The sequence below is a fragment of the Mus caroli genome, unplaced genomic scaffold (assembly GCF_978045245.1).
Source record: "Mus caroli unplaced genomic scaffold, Mus_caroli_1 scaffold_8, whole genome shotgun sequence".
In the NCBI taxonomy this organism is placed as follows: Eukaryota; Metazoa; Chordata; class Mammalia; order Rodentia; family Muridae; genus Mus; species Mus caroli.
The window spans coordinates 139,151,917-139,172,012 of NW_028227263.1; the positions used below are offsets into that span (position 1 = coordinate 139,151,917).

The 20,096-nt window shown below is 43.2% G+C and overlaps 1 protein-coding gene across 1 annotated transcript; it reads left to right on the plus strand.

The window, feature by feature from the left end:
* The first annotated feature begins 639 nt into the window (after window positions 1–639).
* On the plus strand, window positions 640–19,663 carry LOC110297640 (uncharacterized). The gene is made up of 5 exons (XM_021166526.2): window positions 640–688; window positions 1,531–1,622; window positions 6,378–6,504; window positions 7,060–7,191; window positions 18,231–19,663. Exons 1-5 carry the CDS (start codon window positions 640–642, stop codon window positions 19,568–19,570), a joined length of 1,740 nt encoding a protein of 579 aa, XP_021022185.1. The 3' UTR covers window positions 19,571–19,663.
* The last annotated feature ends 433 nt before the right edge of the window (window positions 19,664–20,096 follow it).

A 20,096-nucleotide genomic window follows, 5' to 3' on the forward strand; every position in this document is an offset into this window, starting at 1 on the left:
AAGAAAAGGGGAAATTAGGTGGATGCTGCTTGGATGCAACGCTCATTGGTTTTGAAACTTGACAGAGTAATTGACACCAGCTCACTGGTAGAGAAGCTGTTGTAGAAAAGTGTTCTGTCAGGGCATGCCAGTATGCCGAAGGTAGGGTTCATTGCAAAGATGAGCACAGATGCAAGATGCATGTAGAGCCTGGTGGAGTGGGGGGTGGGGGTCAAGAAGGAATTTCTCACGAGACTTCAGAAGATCATATAGGAAATGCCTTTCTCGGCCATCAGCCATGAATTCTCGCTTTTAAAATTCGTTGTTTGCTTACTTTGTGTGTATATGCAACTGTGCCTGAATGTGGTGCAGTGCCTGTGGAAACCAGAAGAGGGCATCAGATCCTCTGGGACTGCTCTTACAGGCAGTTGTGAGTCACTATGAACATACCAAACACCCTCCAGTGATCATCTCATTGACCTTCTAAGAGGGAGGCTTTGCTGACATTGCTTCCCTACTAGGGGCACGGAGCCTGAAGACATTACATCTGCCTGAGGCCACCAAGCTGCAGAGCTAAGAATTTAAACCCAGACCATCCGGGTCCATAACCCTCACCTAGTAGTTCTACTTCCAGTTCATACAGTATTTCATTCTCTCACCATGAAGAGGAGTGTCTCAGAGGTGAAGACTAAAGCCCCAGTTAATGAAGGTAAGAGACATATGGTTTAGGAAAAGGCAGGTTTGTGTAGTGGGGACCTCCTGGACCTGACTGATGGAAAGAGTTTAGCCTTCCACTCACTCCCCCTGCACACCCCTTGATATCCGCTCTCAGAATTCTCCTGAGGTACTGTTTTGGTTAATTGTCGATTGCTGTGATAAAATACCATGATCAAGGCAACTAACTGATCGATTAGGTGAATGGGTGTTCTCGAGTAACTCTTCAGGGTATCTCTGAATTGGTAGAACACTTTCAGAGTCAAATGTTGGGATCAATTTTTTAATCTATCCTCCCTCACCCCACCATGTGTATGTATGATTGGTGGTCAGGGGATGACTTTCTGAATTCAGTTCTGCCCTTTCACCACGTGAGGCCCAGGGATCGAACTCAGGTCCTCAGTCCTAGAAGCCGATGCCTTTTATCTGATAAGATCCTGTTGGCCTGGCACAATAATGTCTAATGTACAGAAGATGTCACAATTAAAAGTAGTATTATCTCTCCTTCCTTAGCAACCCGAGTCTTCCCCTGGAAGTGTGATTTCCAGTTTCTGTGCTATTCAGAAAGTGCCACAGTCATAATCAAGTATTTGTGTACCTATTACTATATATCTAGGCATACTTTTCCACACATGTGGTAGCCTAAGGGTACCACTAAGGGGGCTTGCTTTACTTTTGCTAGAGTTTCTCTGAACAGTCAACTACCTGCCTAGAATATAGTACAGTGCTTGCTACATGTTGGTGTTCCCCCCCTCCCCCCATTGAGCATTTCTTATGAATGGGTTTTCTTACTCTTAAGAGCCAGAGTGGCCTCATGACTTCTTCTCCATCCACCAGCCTCACCTTCACCAAATCCTGATCAGATACCAAACCAGCTCTCTGAAAAGAAGCGAAGAATTCCAATCACGTCGTTGCCAACCTGGTACAAGGTAAGCCACTGACCTGAAACCAGCTTGGTCTGGAGAAAGCAAGGACATTCCCACCTTTCTACCCTGCTTGTACATACACTGTACCTTCAAAGAACAACCCAATGAGGGGATTTTCCTAAGAGAGGCTCCCCCAACTTCCTAATTCCCATCTCTGGTAGGATGACACCAACTTCATAATTTTCTTTCTTCTCTTTCCTTAAGATTTATTTTGTTTTCATTATGTGTATGTGTGACATATGCACATATGAATGCAGTGCCCTGTGAGTCAGAAGAGGGCGCCAGTCCCCTAGAGTTGAAGGTCCAGGTGGTTGTGAGCTGCCAGACTTAAATGTTGGGAACTGAATTCTGAGCCTTTGCACAAGTAGCCAGTGCTCTTAACCACCTGGTTATCCCTCCAGTCCTTGTTTCCTCTTCTCTGTAGCAGTTATTGTTATCTGGCAATATATTATATTTTTAATGTGCTCATTGCTCATCTGCTCTTCTCCATCTGCAAGGGAAGGGACCTTGTCTTCTGTTGACTGGGTGACATATCCCCTGTGCCCAGATAGGATGCGTTGAATGGTGGAGACTGAAAGGTCTTGGTGGGAGAAGGTGCAGTTTTCAAGGGGAACACTAAAGCAGATTGTCCTTTGAAGATAAAACGTTTATTAATTGCTGTGGACAGACAGCAGCAGTGTAGGGAAGCAGATGCCCTTTCCTATAGATCTCAGAGGAAGAAGGAAGTTTAACAGTGTGAGCTCTCATGCAGGTAGCAGGGGAAGAGAAGGGTATTTTGCAGAAGGGTGCAGGATTATTATTCTGGGAGTGAAGAGGACACATCTCATTGATTTGTATCCATTATACTCATAGTCTCTTTCCACTGGCAGCCTGAGATCTGTGAACTTCCGTGGGGAAGCAAGAATGATGCCCACCATTCTCCGTGAAGCTGGAGACCTGGAGACATTCTGGGCACTTGGTTAGATGTTCACAGACAGGCTCTCCCTCAGTAGGAAGCTTGCTCCTTTCTTTACAGATAAAGGAGAGGCCACCGCAGGCGCAGGTGGGCCTGGCCTGAGCCACAATCTGGTCTGGATTTTAGCAAGTCCTTTATATGTATGGGCAGAGTGAGTGAATGGACAGTGAGTGAATGAGTGTGCAGATGGAGGAATGAAGTAGTGAATGGTTCTTTAGAAGCAGTCAGCCTTGACCTGCAGCAGTCCACCTGGAATCCACACCTCCTTTTTATTCTGGCACTTCTGATTTTTTTCTCTAGGAATATCTTGTCTTCCAATCACTTTGGATGAAGCTGATATCTTTTTAAAATTCTTTTAAGTTAATGACTTTAATTATGTTATCCAATCATTTGATTTAACATCATTTTCTTGGACAATTTCACACATATATAGAGAGTATCACAAGCATATTCATACACACACATACCCATTGTCCTTTCTTGGCCCTCTCCCATTCCTACTTGCCAACTAGAGCCACCCCCAGACCCTCTTTCTGTTTTCCTGTTTTGTCCCACGAATGGAATTAGGGTTGTCTGCATTAGTGCGGGTGTGGGGTTATTTACTGGAGCATGGGAAATTTAGTGGTGGTCACATCACCGAAGAAAAGGACATTCCCCACTCCTGGCAAACATTGACCACTGATTGCTCCTGAGGGACATCTGGGGCCTCGTGACTCCCCTCCTTGCTGTAATTATGGGATGTTGATGGGCCTACTCTTGTGCAGGTGTCCACAACCGCTGTGAGTTCATGAGTGCATCGGCCATGCCATGTCCAGAAGACAGCACTTCCCAGCTCTCCTCTTCATCCTCCAGCTCTTACACTCTTTCCACCTCCCTCTTCTGCAGTGTTCCATGGGCCTTGGATGGGGTGTTGTAGGGAGAGGTTGTTCTTAACCTCACCCCACTTCCAGGCTCACTCAGGGCCATAGTGATTGATTCAAGGCCGAGCGTGTGACTCAGTCCTGACCAGTGAGAACTGGTCTTGAGACTGTGTTGACCTCGGGGTTGCTTAAACTGCTGGGACAGAATCCTGGAGGGGCACTGTGGCAAATGAGAGTTCCAGAGGAGAGATGGGGAGAGATGGGCAGCCATCAGCAAGTCTGAAGTACCTGCAGGCTCACGTGGGCTGCCGTTCAGCAACTGGAGGACTGGACCGTCTTTCCTATTAGCAGCAATAACATACTCATATACACACAATGCACATTCAGAGACACATACACATGTACACACATACATATATATACACATACATATATATACCCACATATATATACACACACACATACATACCATACATGCACACATATACACTGTACACATATACACTCACAGAGACATACCCACTATACACATACATATACACATACACCACACACACAGAGAATACACACATATACACATACATATATACATACACATTATACACATACACACAAATAGTATACACATACCCATATACACATACATACACATGTATATACACATATCCAGATATATATACATATACATATTACACATATATATATGAATACACATACTACACATACACAGACACATATACATACATATACATATATACGGACTACACTCAAACATATACATACTCATACACTTACACATACACTTACACTTACACATACACATACACTTACACATACCCATTGGACTCATACATAATAAACACATATGAATATTCACTATACACATATATACACATAGCCACTGTGCACACATACACATACACATACACTACACAGATATACATGCCTACATATATATACTCCACATATGCATACCCATATCCATCATACATATACACCACACAGACATACATCACAGAGACACAGACATACTACACAGATACACAGACATACATATACAACACACATACATACACACACACAGAAACAATAATGTAAAACTCACAGGGAAGCTGTAAGAAGTGCACAAAGGTCACCCAATGTCTGGAATTTGCTGACATTTCTCCTATTGCCTTGCCATCTGCATACTTATTTTCAAAGCCATTGAGCATAGCGTACACCCTGTAGCCCTCACCTCTAAATACTTCAGTCTGTGTTTCCTAAGAATGACCATTGTTTTCCATGCTGGAGACTGAACTGTACTGTTAGCCACTCTTCTCATCTCACAGAGGTTTAGACAGAGGCATGGGGAGTCACTCACTCAAAGATCCCTGGCTCTTTGGTGGTCAGGGAGACTCAAGCTCAAGGCCGTGGCCCTGACTCCACATGCTTCACAGAGTGCTCACTCTAACAACCACAGTGCTAACCTTTTCCCTTTCTTTCTGTGTTCTTTCCTCTTAAAGCTGTTTTCCTTTGCTGCTCACCCCCTGAGGGACCTGCTCTGCTCTGCTCTGCTCTGTTCTCCTCTGCCTCCTCCTCGCCACTGGAGCTCCAACTGTTGTCTACTCTTTCAAGCACGTGGAAAGGTCTCCTGGGCACGATGTTCTCCTAGCACTGTGCCACACTGGGATGTCCCTGAGGCCATGTCCAGGCCCCTCTTCCCTGTATGCTCTAGAAGGACATACATGGCTGCGGCCATGGGAGGTGTTTGATAGAATGGCATCGCTGTCCTTCCATGTTAGTTCATGTATGAGCATTCGAGGCTGGCCAAACCAGGGACCTTTGTTGCTGTTCTTCCTTAGGAAGCTGGGGAGGGTTCACCCCAGTTCAGTCCATGATCTGAATCAACTTGTGGGGTGTAGGAAATGAAGGTTCTTTTCTTTGGTCCTTCTAAAAGAAAATTGGGGGCCAGCGAGATGACTCAGTGAGTAAGGTGTTTTACAATCCCACTCTATCAGTGAGCCTTCTCTCCAGCCTCTGATTATTGGGCATTTTACAAAGCTTACGTCATAGTTTTCTAATGTTCCATTAGTCAAATCTGGGTTCAGAATGGGAGGAAAATGCATACCACACACCCCTACTTTCATTTCTATTGCTGTGATAAAATATCGTGACAAGAAGCAACTGGAGGGGAAGGTTTATTTGGCTTATAGTTCCAGGTCACAGACCATTCGTATGAGGAAGTCAAGGCAGGGACTTGAAACATCCCATCCCCCATCAAGGCAGAGAAAGGAATGTACCTACATTGCCTGCTTGCTTAGCACTTAGCTAGATTTCTCTCTACTCTTATACTGCCCCAAGCCAAGACTATGAAATGGTGCACACCCATGCAGAGTGCATCTTCCCATCCTAATGAGCTCAATTATGAGACCTGCCCCCTCCCCACCCCTCACAGACCAACCTGATCTAGACAGATCCTCATTGAGACTCTCTTCCTGGGTGATTCTAGGCCTTGTCAAGTTAATAACTAAAACAAATGAGCACACTGAAGGCTGCAGAGATGGTCAGCAGTTAAGACTGTTTGCTTCTCTTGCAGAGGACCTGAATTTGATTCCTTGCACCTATATTAGGCAACTCACATTGGCCAATGACTCCAGTTCCAAGGGATCTGAGATCCTCTTCTGACCTTCACAAGCACCTGCACACATGTGACATAAACCACATAGACACACCCATATACATTAACACACACACATACACACACAAACACACACACAAAACCATACATACACACAAATGGTATGGACCTAGTGCAAAGTGAGGAGGTACCAGGGCTATCTCCGAAGTCTGCAACGGTGTAGAATTCTGAATACAGCCCAAACTCCCACCTCTTTGCATCTACTCTCCTGGGCCAAGGGAAAGACAAGGCCTCGTATGAGCGGTAGTGGGACTTTGGTGTTATAGGAACCAGTGATCTTCAAAGATGTAGCTGTGTACTTCAGCCAGAAAGAGTGGCAGCTACTGGAGCCTGCTCAGAAGGACCTGTACAAGGATGTGATGCTGGAGAACTACGAGAACCTGATCTCTGTGGGTAAGGATGACTTCCATACAGTTTGTACTGGCTTCGTGAGAGCTTGCAGGTCTCAGTTCTGAGAGCCTGTGGTTCATAGGGATGAACTCTACCATAAGACTAAATTCAGACACTGCAAGTTGGACGCTGTGGACGGCATCCTAAGACTTTCCAAAAGCCCTCCTCTTCAGAAGCTCAGAGTTTAACTCATATGCAGAGTAGAAGCTGGAATGTGTCTCGGGAATGGATGGCCCTTCTCTCTCCCTATTCCTCACCTTCACTGATAAGTCTGGCTTAAGTCACAGGAGCCCAGTTAGCCAATCCTGATGGTCAGTGGGTTGAAAAATGGGTTCATTGGATGAAATGGTCATGAGCTCAGTCTCTTGGACTATTAACATGATAGGGAGGTGGGAACAGGACAAGGTGAAGGAGGTGATAACCTCTATGTTCCAGCTGGTTATTCTTTGTGTTTCTATGCAAACATTTGTTTTGAAAAGTGATTCTTGGGAGGCATGCAAAAGTTTTTCTTCTTCATCTTGTTTTTCTTCTTCATCATCTTGTTTTTCTGTGGGACAGAATATTATATTTTCAAGCCAAAGTTGATCACCAGGTTGGAGCAAGGAGTTGACCTTTTTGCCAAAGAGAACGATGTTCCTGGAGACCCCCAGCAAGGTGAGGCGGGAGTCAGCAGAAGTGACACCTCTGCAGGTGAGTTGGAGGGACATTGCTAACGTCTCTGTAAAATATTGTCTTAGTTTTGCTGCTGTAAACAGACACCATGACCAAGGCAACTCTTAGATGGACAACATTTAATTGGGGCTGGCTGACAGGTTCAGAGGTTCAGTCCATTATCATCAAGGTGGGACCATGGCAGTGTCCAGGAAGCATGGTGCAGGAGGAGCTGAGAGTTCTACATCTTCATCTGAAGGTCCCTAGAAGAAGATGGGCTTCCATGTGATTAGGATAAAGGTCTCATTGTCTATCCTCACAGTGACACACTTCCTCCAAAAGGCCACACCTACTGCAACAAGGTCACACCTCCTAATAGTGCCACTCCCTAGGCCAAGCATATTCAAACCACCACAGCTATGGTTCTTGACCTCCATCCCTCTGGGGCGACAACAGGGTAACTGTAGAACTTGATTCATTTGAGGCAAACTTTGCCTTCCTGCCATCCCCAGAGATGTTTGCACTCTCCAGTTTGGCACCACCCTTTTTCCTTCTCCCTTGTCTTCTGGGGTTGCAGGTAACAATGACAGCATGACTCTAGACTTTTATACTGGATCTATTCTCAAATGGTGATTCTCCACTGTGTTTCAATATTGTTCCCTCCAGCATGTTTTTCTTTTTAATTTTTTAAGTGTGTGTGTGTGTGTGTGTGTGTGTGCACATATCAGTAAGGTGTGGGTACACTTAGAGGCCAGAACAAGTCATCACGTGTCTTCTGCCTTTTTATTTTATTTCTAGAGAGCCTCTTGCTGAGTTAGAAGCTAACCTTTCTGGCTATCCTGCCCAGCTAGTAAGTTCTCAGAATCCTTCAGTCTCTGCCCCTAATGATGAGGTTACAGGCATGTAGCTATGCCTGTGTTTTTTAGTGGGTACTGGGGATTTGAACTCAGTCCCTCATGCTTGCAGATCAAGTGCTCTTACCCATTGAGCCATCACCCCAGGCCCTAACTTTCCTTTTTGTGTCTATAGCTCAGTGTCTTAATTGTTTAAAAGATGTTAATAGCATTGCTTTTTAGCAGATTGGTTCCTACCTGATCTTAATCTTTTAAAAATATCATTGCTAATATGTTGACTTACAAAAATAACAGTGCTTTTCTGAATCCACATGCTCATTACCCAACACTTCACCTTAAGATAATATATGCAGCTGGGGTCAGAATGAAACACAATCTTGCTATGTAGCCTAGCCTGAATTTGTTCTTGGAATCCTCCTGCCTCAGCTCCCTAAGTGCTGGGACTATAAACACACAATGTCACACTCAGCTAATGTATGCATTTAAGAAGAATTCCAAGTTGTAAAAAGGGGTGCTCATTGAGAGTACCAATCTCAGGACAGTGAGATGGCATGATGGGTAAAGGTCCTTGCTTTGAAGACTGCCGACCTGAATTCAGTCCCTGGGACCCACATGGAGGGAGGAAGGAAAGAACTATCAACAAGTTGATATCCTGTTAGGCATATTTATGACCTGGCTATTATTTCGTTTGGAACTGAGATAGATATGATTTGTGTCAAGTTGACAAGGGTGGATTATGGTGGCTATTCTTGGTTGTCAGTTTGACTACATCTGGGATAACCACCATATTGTTCTCTGACCTGCACAAGTGTGTAGTGGCATATACACGCCCAGTCCCCGCTCAAACAATAAATGTGATTTTGCAAGTAACAGTCCTGGTGCACACCTTTCATCCCAGCACTGGGGAGGCAGAGGCAGGCATATGATCTCAATGCGTTGGAGGCTAGCCTGGTCTACAGAGTAAGTTCCAGGACAGCCAGAGCTATACTATGAGATCCTGTCTCAAACCAAAGCAAACCAAACCACCAATACTCTTGTTTAGTCTAGCTTCTATTTCCCTTATTCTAGTCTTTTCATTTGTTTTAAAATTTGCATACAAAGTAGCAGGCTTCATTATGACATTTTCTGACATATTTCTTGTCAGTTGTCTTACCCCATCTGTTTCCCCATGTTCCTCCCAGTAGCTCCCCTTCTATGTTTTCAGATGTTTTTTCCTATCACTTTCCTTTCTCTCTGTCTCCTCCCTTACAGTCCTCCCCCCTCTAGTGGTCTCCTTTCTAGTTTCATGACCTGCACCCACCCACTCCCACACATGTGCACATGTGTGTAAAGAAGATTGAAATATAGGATTTCCATATGAGAGAAAATATGCAGTTTTGGGCCTTTCAAGTCCGACATGTTTTTCTTAACATAATAGTTTCCTGTCCTTTTTTTTTTTTTTTTTTTTTTTTTTTAACTTTGAAATTTGGGGTTTTTTATTACTTCTTTTTTTTTTAAATTTTTAATATTTTTATTACATATTTTCCTCAATTACATTTCCAATGCTATCCCAAAAGTCCCCCATAGCGCCCCCCACTTCCCTACCCACCCATTCCCATTCTTTTGGCCCTGGCATTCCCCTATATTGGGGCATATAAAGTTTGCAAGTCCAATGGGCCTCTCTTTCCATTGATGGCCGACTAGGCCATCTTTCGATACATATGCAGCTAGAGACAAGAGCTCCGGGGTTCTGGTTAGTACATCATGTTGTTCCAACAATAGGGTTGCAGATCCCTTTAGCTCCTTGGGTTCTTTCTCTAGCTTCTCCATTGGGAGCCCTGTGATACATCCAATAGCTGACTGTGAACATCCACTCCTGTGTTTGCTAGGCCCCGGCATCGTCTCACAAGAGACAGCTATATTTGGGTCCTTTCAGCAAAATCTTGCTAGTGTATGCAATGGTGTCAGTGTTTAGAAGCTGCTTATGGGATGGATCCCTGGATACGGCAGTCTCTAAATGGTCCATCCTTTCATCACAGCTACGAATTTTGTCTCTGTAACTTCTTCCCTGGGTGTTTTGTTCCCAATTCTAAGAAGGGGGACAGTGTCCACACTTTGCTCTTCATTCTTCTTGAGTTTCATGTGTTTATCAAATTGTATCTTATATCTTGGGTATCCTAAGTTTTGGGCTAATATCCACTTATCAGTGAATACATATTGTGTGAGTTCTTTTGTGATTGTGCTACTTCACTCAAGATGATGCTCTCCAGGTCCATCCATTTGGCTAGGAATTTCATAAATTCATTCTTTTTAATAGCTGAGTAGTACTCCATTGTGTAAATGTACCATAATTTCTGTATCCATTCCTCTGTTGAGGACATCTGGGTTCTTTCCAGCTTCTGGCTATTATAAATAGGGCTGCTATGAACATAGTGGAGCATATGTCTTTTTTACCGGTTGGGACATCTTCTGGATATATGCCCAGGAGAGGTATTGCTGGATCCTCCGGTAGTACTATGTCCAATTTTCTGAGGAACCGCCAGACTGATTTCCAGAGTGGTTGTACAAGCTTGCAATCCCACCAACAATGGAGGAGTGTTCCTCTTTCTCCACATCCTCGCCAGCATCTGCTGTCACCTGAATTTTTGATCTTAGCCATTCTGACTGGTGTGAGGTGGAATCTCAGGGTTGTTTGTTTTGATTTGCATTTCTCTGATGATTAAGGATGTTGAACATTTTTTCAGGTGCTTCTCTGCCATTCGGTATTCTCAGGTGAGAATTCTTTGTTCAGTTCTGAGCCCCATTTTTTAATGGGGTTATTTGATTTTCTGGAGTCCACCTTCTTGAGTTCTTTATATATATTGGATATTAGTCCCTTATCTGATTTAGGATAGGTGAAGATCCTTTCCCAATCTGTTGGTGTTTTTTTTGTCTTATTGATGGTGTCTTTAGCCTTGCAGAAGCTTTGCAGTTTCATGAGGTCCCACTTGTCAATTTTCGATCTTACAGCACAAGCCATTACTGTTCTATTCAGGAATTTTTCCCCTGTGCCCATATCTTCAAGGCTTTTCCCCACTTTCTCCTCTATAAGTTTCAGTGTCTCTGGTTTTATGTGTAGTTCCTTGATCCACTTAGACTTGACCTTAGTACAAGGAGATAGGAATAGATCGATTCGCATTCTTCTACATGTTAACAACCAGTTGTGCCAGCACCATTTGTTGAAAATGCTGTCTTTCTTCCACTGGATGTTTTTAGCTCCCTTGTCGAAGATCAAGTGACCGTAGGTGTCTGGGTTCATTTCTGGGTCTTCAATTCTATTCCATTGGTCTATTTGTCTGTCACTATACCAGTACCATGCAGTTTTTATCACAATTGCTCTGTAGTAGAGCTTTAGGTCCGGCATGGTGATTCCACCAGAGGTTCTTTTATCCTTGAGAAGAGTTTTTGCTATCCTAGGTTTTTTGTTATTCCAGATGAATTTGCAGATTGCACTTTCTAATTCGTTGAAGAATTGATTTGGAATTTTGATGGAGATTGCATTGAATCTGTAGATTGCTTTTGGCAAGATAGCCATTTTTACAATGTTGATCCTGCCAATCCATGAGCATGGGAGATCTCCATCTTCTGAGATCTTCTATAATTTCTTTCTTCAGAGACTTGAAGTTTTTATTATACAGATCTTTCACTTCCTTAGTTAGAGTCACGCCAAGATATTTAATATTATTTGTGACTATTGAGAAGGGTGTTGTTTCCCTAATTTCTTTCTCAGCCTGTTTATTCTTTGTGTAGAGAAAGGCCATTGATTTGTTTGAGTTAATTTTATATCCAGCTACTTCACCGAAGCTGTTTATCAGGCTTAGGAGTTCTCTGGTGGAATTTTTAGGGTCACTTATATATACTATCATATCATCTGCAAAGAGTGATATTTTGACTTCATCTTTTCCAATTTGTATCCCTTTGATATCCTTTTGTTGTCGAATTGCTCTGGCTAGGACTTCAAGTACAATGTTGAATAGGTATGGAGAAAGTGGACAGCCTTGTCTAGTCCCTGATTTTAGAGGGATTGCTTCCAGCTTCTCACCATTTACTTTGATGTTGGCTACTGGTTTGCTGTAGATTGCTTTTATCATGTTTAGGTATGGGCCTTGAATTCCTGATCTTTCCAAGACTTTTATCATGAATGGGTGTTGGATCTTGTCAAATGCTTTTTCCGCATCTAACGAGATGACCATGTGGTTTTTGTCTTTGAGTTTGTTTATATACTGGATTACGTTGATGGATTTCCGTATATTGAACCATCCCTGCATCCCTGGGATGAAACCTACTTGGTCAGGATGGATGATTGTTTTGATGTGTTCTTGGAATCGGTTCGCAAGAACTTTATTGAGGATTTTTGCATCAATATTCATAAGGGATATTGGTCTGAAGTTTTCTATCTTTGTTGGGTCTTTTTGTGGTTTAGGTATCAGAGTAACTGTGGCTTCATAGAATGAGTTGGGTAGAGTACCTTCTGTTTCTATTTTGTGGAATAGTTTGTGAAGAACTGGGATTAGATCTTCTTTGAACGTCTGATAGAACTCTGCACTAAACCTATCTGGTCCTGGGCTTTTTTTAGTTGGGAGACTATTAATGACTGCTTCTATTTCTTTGGGGGGTATAGGGCTGTTTAGATCATTAACCTGATCTTGATTCAACTTTGGTACCTGGTATCTGTCTAGGAACTTCTCCATTTCATCCAGGTTCTCCAGTTTTGTTGAGTATAGCCTTTGGTAGAAGGATCTGATGGTGTTTTGGATGTCTTCAGGATCTGTTGTTATGTCTCCTTTTTCATTTCTGATTTTGTTAATTAGGATGCTTTCCCTGTGCCCTCTAGTGAGTCTGGCTAAGGGTTTATCTATCTTGTTGATTTTCTCAAAGAACCAGCTCCTTGATTGGTTGATTCTTTGAATAGTTCTTCTTGTTTCCACTTGGTTGATTTCGCCCCTGAGTTTGATTATTTCCTGCCGTCTACTCCTCTTGGGTGAATTTGCTTCCTTTTGTTCTAGTGCTTTTAGGTATGTTGTCAAGCTGCTAATGTGTGCTCTCTCTAGTTTCCTTTTGGAGGCACTCAGAGCTATGAGTTTTCCTCTTAGAAATGCTTTCATTGCGTCCCATAAGTTTGGGTATGTTGTGGCTTCATTTTCATTGAACTCTAAAAAGTCCTTAATTTCCTTCTTTATTCCTTCCTTGACCAAGGTATCATTGAGAAGAGTGTTGTTCAGTTTCCACGTGAAGGTTGGCTTTCTATTATTTATTTTGTTATTGAAGATCAGCCTTAGTCCATGGTAATCTGTTAGGATGCATGGGACAATTTCAATATTTTTGTATCTGTTGAGGCCTGTTTTGTGACCAATTATGTGGTCAATTTTGGAGAAGGTACCATGAGGTGCTGAGAAGAAGGTATATCCTTTTGTTTTAGGATAGAATGTTCTGTAGATATATGCCAGATCCATTTGATTCATAACTTCTGTTAGTTTCACTGTGTCCCTGTTTAGTTTCTGTTTCCACGATCTGTCCATTGGTGAAAGTGGTGTGTTGAAGTCTCCCACTATTATTGTATGAGGTGCAATGTGTGCTTTGAGGTTTACTAAAGTTTCTTTAATGAATGTGGCTGCCTTTGTATTTGGAGCATAGATATTCAGGATTGATAGTTCTTCTTGGAGGATTTTACCTTTGATGAGTATGAAGTGTCCCTCCCTGTCTTTTTTAATGACTTTGGGTTGGAAGTCAATCTTATCAGATATTAGAATGGCTACTCCAGCTTGCTTCTTCATACCATTTGCTTGGAAATTTGTTTTCCAGCCTTTCATTCTGAGGTAGTGTCTATCTTTTTCTCTGAGATGAGTTTCCTGTAAGCAGCAAAATGTTGGGTCTTGTTTGTGTAGCCAGTTTGTTAGTCTATGTCTTTTTATCGGGGAGTTGAGTCCATTGATATTAAGAGATATTAAGGAAAAGTAATTGTTGTTTCCTGTTATTTTTGTTGTTAAAGTTGGCATTCTGTTCTTGTGGCTGTCTTCTTTTAGGTTTGTTGAGGGATTACCTTCTTGTTGTTTCTAGGGCGTGGTTCCTGTCCTTGTATTGGTTTTTTTCTGTTATTATCTTTTGAAGGGCTGGATTCGTGGAGAGATAATGTGTGAATTTGGTTTTGTCGTGGAATACTTTGGTTTCTCCATCTATGTTAATTGAGAGTTTGGCTGGGTATAGTAGCCTGGGCTGGAATTTGTGTTCTTTTAGTGTCTGTATAACATCCGTCCAGGATTTTCTGGCTTTCATAGTCTCTGGTGAAAAATCTTGTGTAATTATGATAGGCTTGCCTTTATATGTTACTTGGCCTTTTTCTCTTACTGCTTTTAGTATTCTATGTTTATTTAGAGCATTTGTTGTTCTGATTATTATGTGTCGGGAGGTATTTCTTTTCTGGTCCAGTCTATTTGGAGTTCTGTAGGCTTCTTGTATGTTCATGGGCATCTCTTTCTTTAGATTTGGGAAGTTTTCTTCTATAATTTTGTTGAAGATGTTTGCTGGTCCTTTGAGTTGAAAATCTTCATTCTCATCCACTCCTATTATCCGTAGGTTTAGTCTTCTCATTGTGTCCTGTATTTCTTGGATGTTTTGAGTTAGGATCTTTTTGCATTTTACATTTTCCTTGATTGTTGTGCCGATGTTCTCTATGGAATCTTCTGCACCTGAGATTCTCTCTTCCATCTCTTCTATTCTGTTGCTGATGCTCGTATCTATGGTTCCAGATTTCTTTCCTAGGGTTTCTATCTCCAGTGTTGCCTCATTTTGGGTTTTCTTTATTGTGTCTACTTCCCTTTTTAGGTCTAGTATGGTTTTGTTCATTTCCATCATCTGTTTGGATGTGTTTTCCTGTTTTTCATTAAGGACTTCTACCTGTTTGATTATGTTATCCTGTTTTTCTTTAAGGATTTGTAACTCTTTAGCAGTGTTCTCCTGCAATTCTTTAAGGGATTTTTGTGCTTCCTCTTTAATGTCTTCTACCTGTTTAGCAGTGTTCTCCTGTATTTCTTTAAGTGTGTTATTAAAGTCCTTCTTGAAGTCCTCTACCATCATCAGGAGATATGCTTTTAGATCCGTGTCTAGCTTTTCCGGTGTGTTGGGGTGCCCTGGACTGGGCGAAGTGGGAGTGCTGGGTTCTGATGATGGTGAGTGGTCTTGGTTTCTGTTAGTAAGATTATTACGTTTACCTTTCGCCATCTGGTAATCTCTGGGGTTAGTTGTTGTCATTGTCACTGTTTAAAGATTCTAGCAGAAGCTGTGTTCCACTCACCAGCAGTCTCAAAATCCTGTGGCGGGGGTCGTGAGTAGCTGGCGGGTGTCAGCCAACCCTGCGCTCTAGCTACCCCTGTGCTGGTCCGGCTGGATGAGGCCTTTGGCCCTACTCAGGCCGGTTTCTGCTTCCCTAACTAATGCAGTCTCAGGTCCCACGCGCAATTGGATTGGAGCAGAAGCTGTGTTCCACTCACCAGAAGTCTTAAGATCCTGTGGCGGGTGTTGTGGGTAGCTGGCGAGTGTCAGCCGACCCTGCGCCCTAGCTACCCCGGTGCTTTTCTGACCAGAAGAGGCTTGTGGCCCTACTCAGGCCGGATTTCTGCCTCCCCAACCAAAGCAGTCTCAGGTCCCGCGTGATTGGACTGGAGCAGAAGCTGTGTTCCACTCACCAGCAGTCTCAAAATCCTGTGGCGGGGGTCGTGGGTAGCTGGCAGGTGTCAGCCGACCCTGCGCTCTGGCTACCCCGGTGCTGGTCCGGCCGGATGAGGCCTGTGGCCCTATTCAGGCCGGTTTCTGCTTCCCTAACTAATGCAGTCTCAGGTCTCGCGCGCAATTGGTTTCCTTTTTTTTCTTTTTTAAACATTCATAATCTGCCTTATGTATCATGTTTAAGAAAAATGATCCTGGCACCTGTCCACTGTTAAAGAAATGTGAGGTAGGAATGTTGTGGTGCATGCTGTCTCATGCAGTGTTGACTGCTAAGACAAAGAAGGTCCAGGTGACTTAGGCTTACCTTTGTAGTGCTGAAGTCTGGAAGTCCCGGTCTGGGGTGTTGTGTCCGGCCAGCAGATCACAGCCTGGGTTCTAGGCTGGAAAGGCATTTTGGAAACCTGGAAGAGAAGAGGGGCTAGGTGGCAAGAGAAAGAATTGCAGCTAAGACAGCATTCTGATCAAAGCTCAATTTTACTTTTTCAGACACTCAGTTATAATTAAAGGGGGAGGGAACCCGATTTCCCGCCAAACAATCTCGGGATCCAGTAGCAGAATGAACACGTGTGTGGCTTCAAGCAGCAAAGCGACAGGGTCCAGCAGTAGGCGTGGCAGAACGAATGAGCAGGAAACTCCACCCTTGAGCAAGCAGGTTCCAGGCTGGGGAAAGGGAGACCACATCTCCTCCCATTTGTTAACAAAAAATAAAAAAAAAGAAAAGGCTGGCCTGAGGCAGAAAAATTATCTATGCTCAATAGTGCTGTCTGAGTTCTTAGGGCTAAAGAAAAAACCTGTATCCGTGGGATTCCCTAACTTTTCTAATGGTAAACTGTATCTGGCAAGGACTGTCTTTATTATTCTAGTAAACCACTAACAGAATAGTGCTGAGCTGTAGGCTCTGACTTTATAATGCTAATTAGTGCTGAATAGGTAACTTCCTGGTTGCGTTTTAAGTAGGGTGTTGGAACCCTGGCTAAGTTTGACTGAACAAATTTGAAATACGCTTTATTAAGAATAACACTGAGTTGATATTCCTCTGCAATTTTTTGAATGACAGGCAGGGAAACAGGGAGAAGGGGTAAGACCAGCTCCTTAGTACAAGGCCAATTGGCTTTTTATTTGGGTGGGAGGCAGTGAAGGGCTTACCCTTTCGACAGTACAATTTCCAACCTCTCTTACCTTTGTAGTGCTGAAGTCTGGAAGTCCAGGTCTGGGGTACAAGCATGACTGAGCCCTAGAGAGAGCCTTCTTTTGGATTGTAGAAATCAGTTTCTTCTGTGTACGCTTACATGATGTAAATAGATCTACATAGATCTCTGGTCTTTTATTAAAACAATGATCCCATTCAAGAGGGGTTCATTCTCATGACATAAATGACCTCTCCGGGGCCCTACTTTCAAGTGCCATTATATTAGGGATTGATCAGAAATGATACCAGCATTAAGTTAATAACAGAAGTAGAACATCATGAACTCCCATAGACTTCTGGTAGAAGTACTTAGGAGAAGATAATCATTAGACAATATCCACTAGAATTGTGCAAATATGAGTATCCAAACAACTGTAGTCCCAGATATAGACAGGAGAGAAATGTGCACTGTATTCAGAGTGCCTCAAACTGAGGTCTAGCCAAATGCCAACTAGTGACAAAATAGTGAAGTATATATTTGGAATATTTGTATTAAGAAATATTATAAATGATGCAAATGAGAGAGCCATGATACAAAATAATGTGGGTGAATGTCACACAAAGATCATTAAGTGCAAAAAGGCCAGGTCCTAGAGAGCGAATATTGTATCTGCATTTAAGATGGCTAAGAGAAGACAAAACTAATAGTTAGAAGCCAAGGTTTGGGCAGGGAGATGGCTCAGCAGGGAAGGGCACATGTCACCAAGCCTGACAGACTGCACTGGTTGGATCCTAGAATCCACATGGTGAAAGGAGAGAGCTTCTAACTCCCACATGCAAACTGTGGCACCCTGTACCCCCCTACATGTGTTCCAAGACTGTGAAGACAACGAAGAGGAAGAAAATGGAAGAGGGCTGGGGTAGAAATGATTGCTTACCTGCTTCTGCTCTTAACCTGGAGGCTACAGGCATGGATGGATATGTTTGGTCTGTGAGCACCAAACAAGCAAATATTTTGTATTTTATACTTTTTGTACATATGTTATTCTCTAATTATTGGTAAGCGTTTTTCATTAAAACAAAACCAGACATGAAACATGATTCTGTTCTAAATCTCCTTCATGGAGCTGGAGAAATGTCTCTGTGGTTAAGAATGTTTACTGTTCTTGCAAGGACCAGGAACCAATCAGTTCCTAGGACCCATGTCAGGCAGGTCAACTACCTGTAACTCTAGGTCCAAGATATCTGGTGCCCTTTTGTGGCCCACACAAGCATCTGCATTCACATGCATATACTTACATAAACACACACACATACATTTTAAAAATATTTTTAAACTTTTAAATCTCTTTCAGGGAAGAAGACGGGGGATAATTCCACAAAGACAGAAATCTGGAAGCCAGACAATTCTAAGACAACATCACTGGAGAAGCAGAAGAAGGCAGATCAAGGCCATGGTTCCCAGAGTTTGAGAGCAGAAAAGACCTCAAAAAGTGATGACAGGGCATCTCAAAATAAGGAGAAATGTGCCTCAACTTCGACTACAGAAGCAAGCAAAACCAGCATACTGGGCAATAAGGAGAATGATTCTGCAATTCCGGGCACATCTTCGGGTCAAACATCAGCAGCAACTACAACACCACAGAGTGCTCCTTCAGAAAAGCCGACCTCGGAGAAAGATGTTGAGGGAAAACCACAAAACATGAGGAGCAGTTCCACAAATCCAAAGCGCAAGCCTGCCCGACAAGGTAAAAACCACTTTAAATGCAAGGAATGCGGGAAAACCTTCAACCAGACCCTCCACCTTGTGGAACATGAGCGAATTCACACAGGAGAGAAACCCCACAAGTGTGACACGTGCGGCAAATCTTTCCGGCACCTCTCATACTTCCTCACGCACTACCGAATTCACACGGGAGTGAGACCCTACAAGTGTAAGGAGTGTGGCAAAGCCTTCAACAGCAGCTCCACTCTCAACAATCACTGCAGGATCCACTCAGGGGAGAAACCCTTCAAATGTGACGAGTGCGGGAAAACCTTCAAGCAGAGCACAAAGCTCACCCGTCACCAACGGATTCATACCGGGGAGAAGCCCTACAAGTGTGGAGAGTGTAACAAGTGCTTCGGCCGCAGCTCATCCCTGAGGGAGCACAAGAGGATCCATACGGGAGAGAAGCCGTACTGCTGTCAGGTGTGTGGGAAAACCTTCAGGGTCAACTCACATCTTTCGGAGCATCAGCGGCTCCATTTAAAGGTGAAGCCTTACAAGTGTGATAAGTGCGGGAAACACTTCCGAAACAGCTCGTACTTGACGGAGCACAAGCAGATCCATGTACCTGGGGCCCGAGTGGACTGCCCTGAATGTGGGAAAGTCTTCGCTTGCAAAATAGCCCTTCTCAAGCACCAGAAGAGACACGAGGCAAACTCCAGGTACCGGTGCAAGGGATGTGGAAAGACTTTTAGATGTAAGTCAAGCATCCAAAGGCATGAGAGGCTGCACGCTGGGGAGAAACCTTTCGTGTGCACTAAGTGTGACAAAGGTTTCACTGACAAAACTACATTGAATAATCACTTGAAAATCCACTCTGGAGATAGGCCAGATCCATGTGCCCAGTGCGGGAGAACCTTTAAAAAACTGGCTACCCTGCTGATTCACCAGAAAAAGCATATTAAAAAGAAGCCCACAGATGTATAAAAGACCTTTAGCCAGAACTCACATTTGGGTCTTTGGGACAAAGTCAAAGCAAGAGAAATGATACACATGAACAGTTCCTTCATTTCTAAGTAGCTGTTTCTCAGTAAGCCAGTAGTTTTCTAGAAATGACTGTTTTTGTAACCCTTCCCGGACTTGGAGCATTTGTGCAATATGAACAAACATTTTTGTTGTTGTTGTTACTATTCCAACAGACAGGTACTACTATCAACTGCATCTGTGGATAGAGGCAAAGGATGATGTCAAACGTCCTACAGTGTACTAAACAGACTCCCTTGCCTTCCAATAACTAAGGAAGATCTGGTTGGCATGCAAATTTGAGGAATTCAGGTGGACTTTTCTCTGCCAGCCACTACAGTAACCACTAATGAGACATGGCCGTTTAAATATCAACGTGTGGAAAACATTTAAATGTAAACACTTGGATGAATCATTGACATTCCCAGTCTTCATTGGCTAGTGAGCCTCACTACAGCTAACATTTTCAACACCATGGAAGATTCTGTTT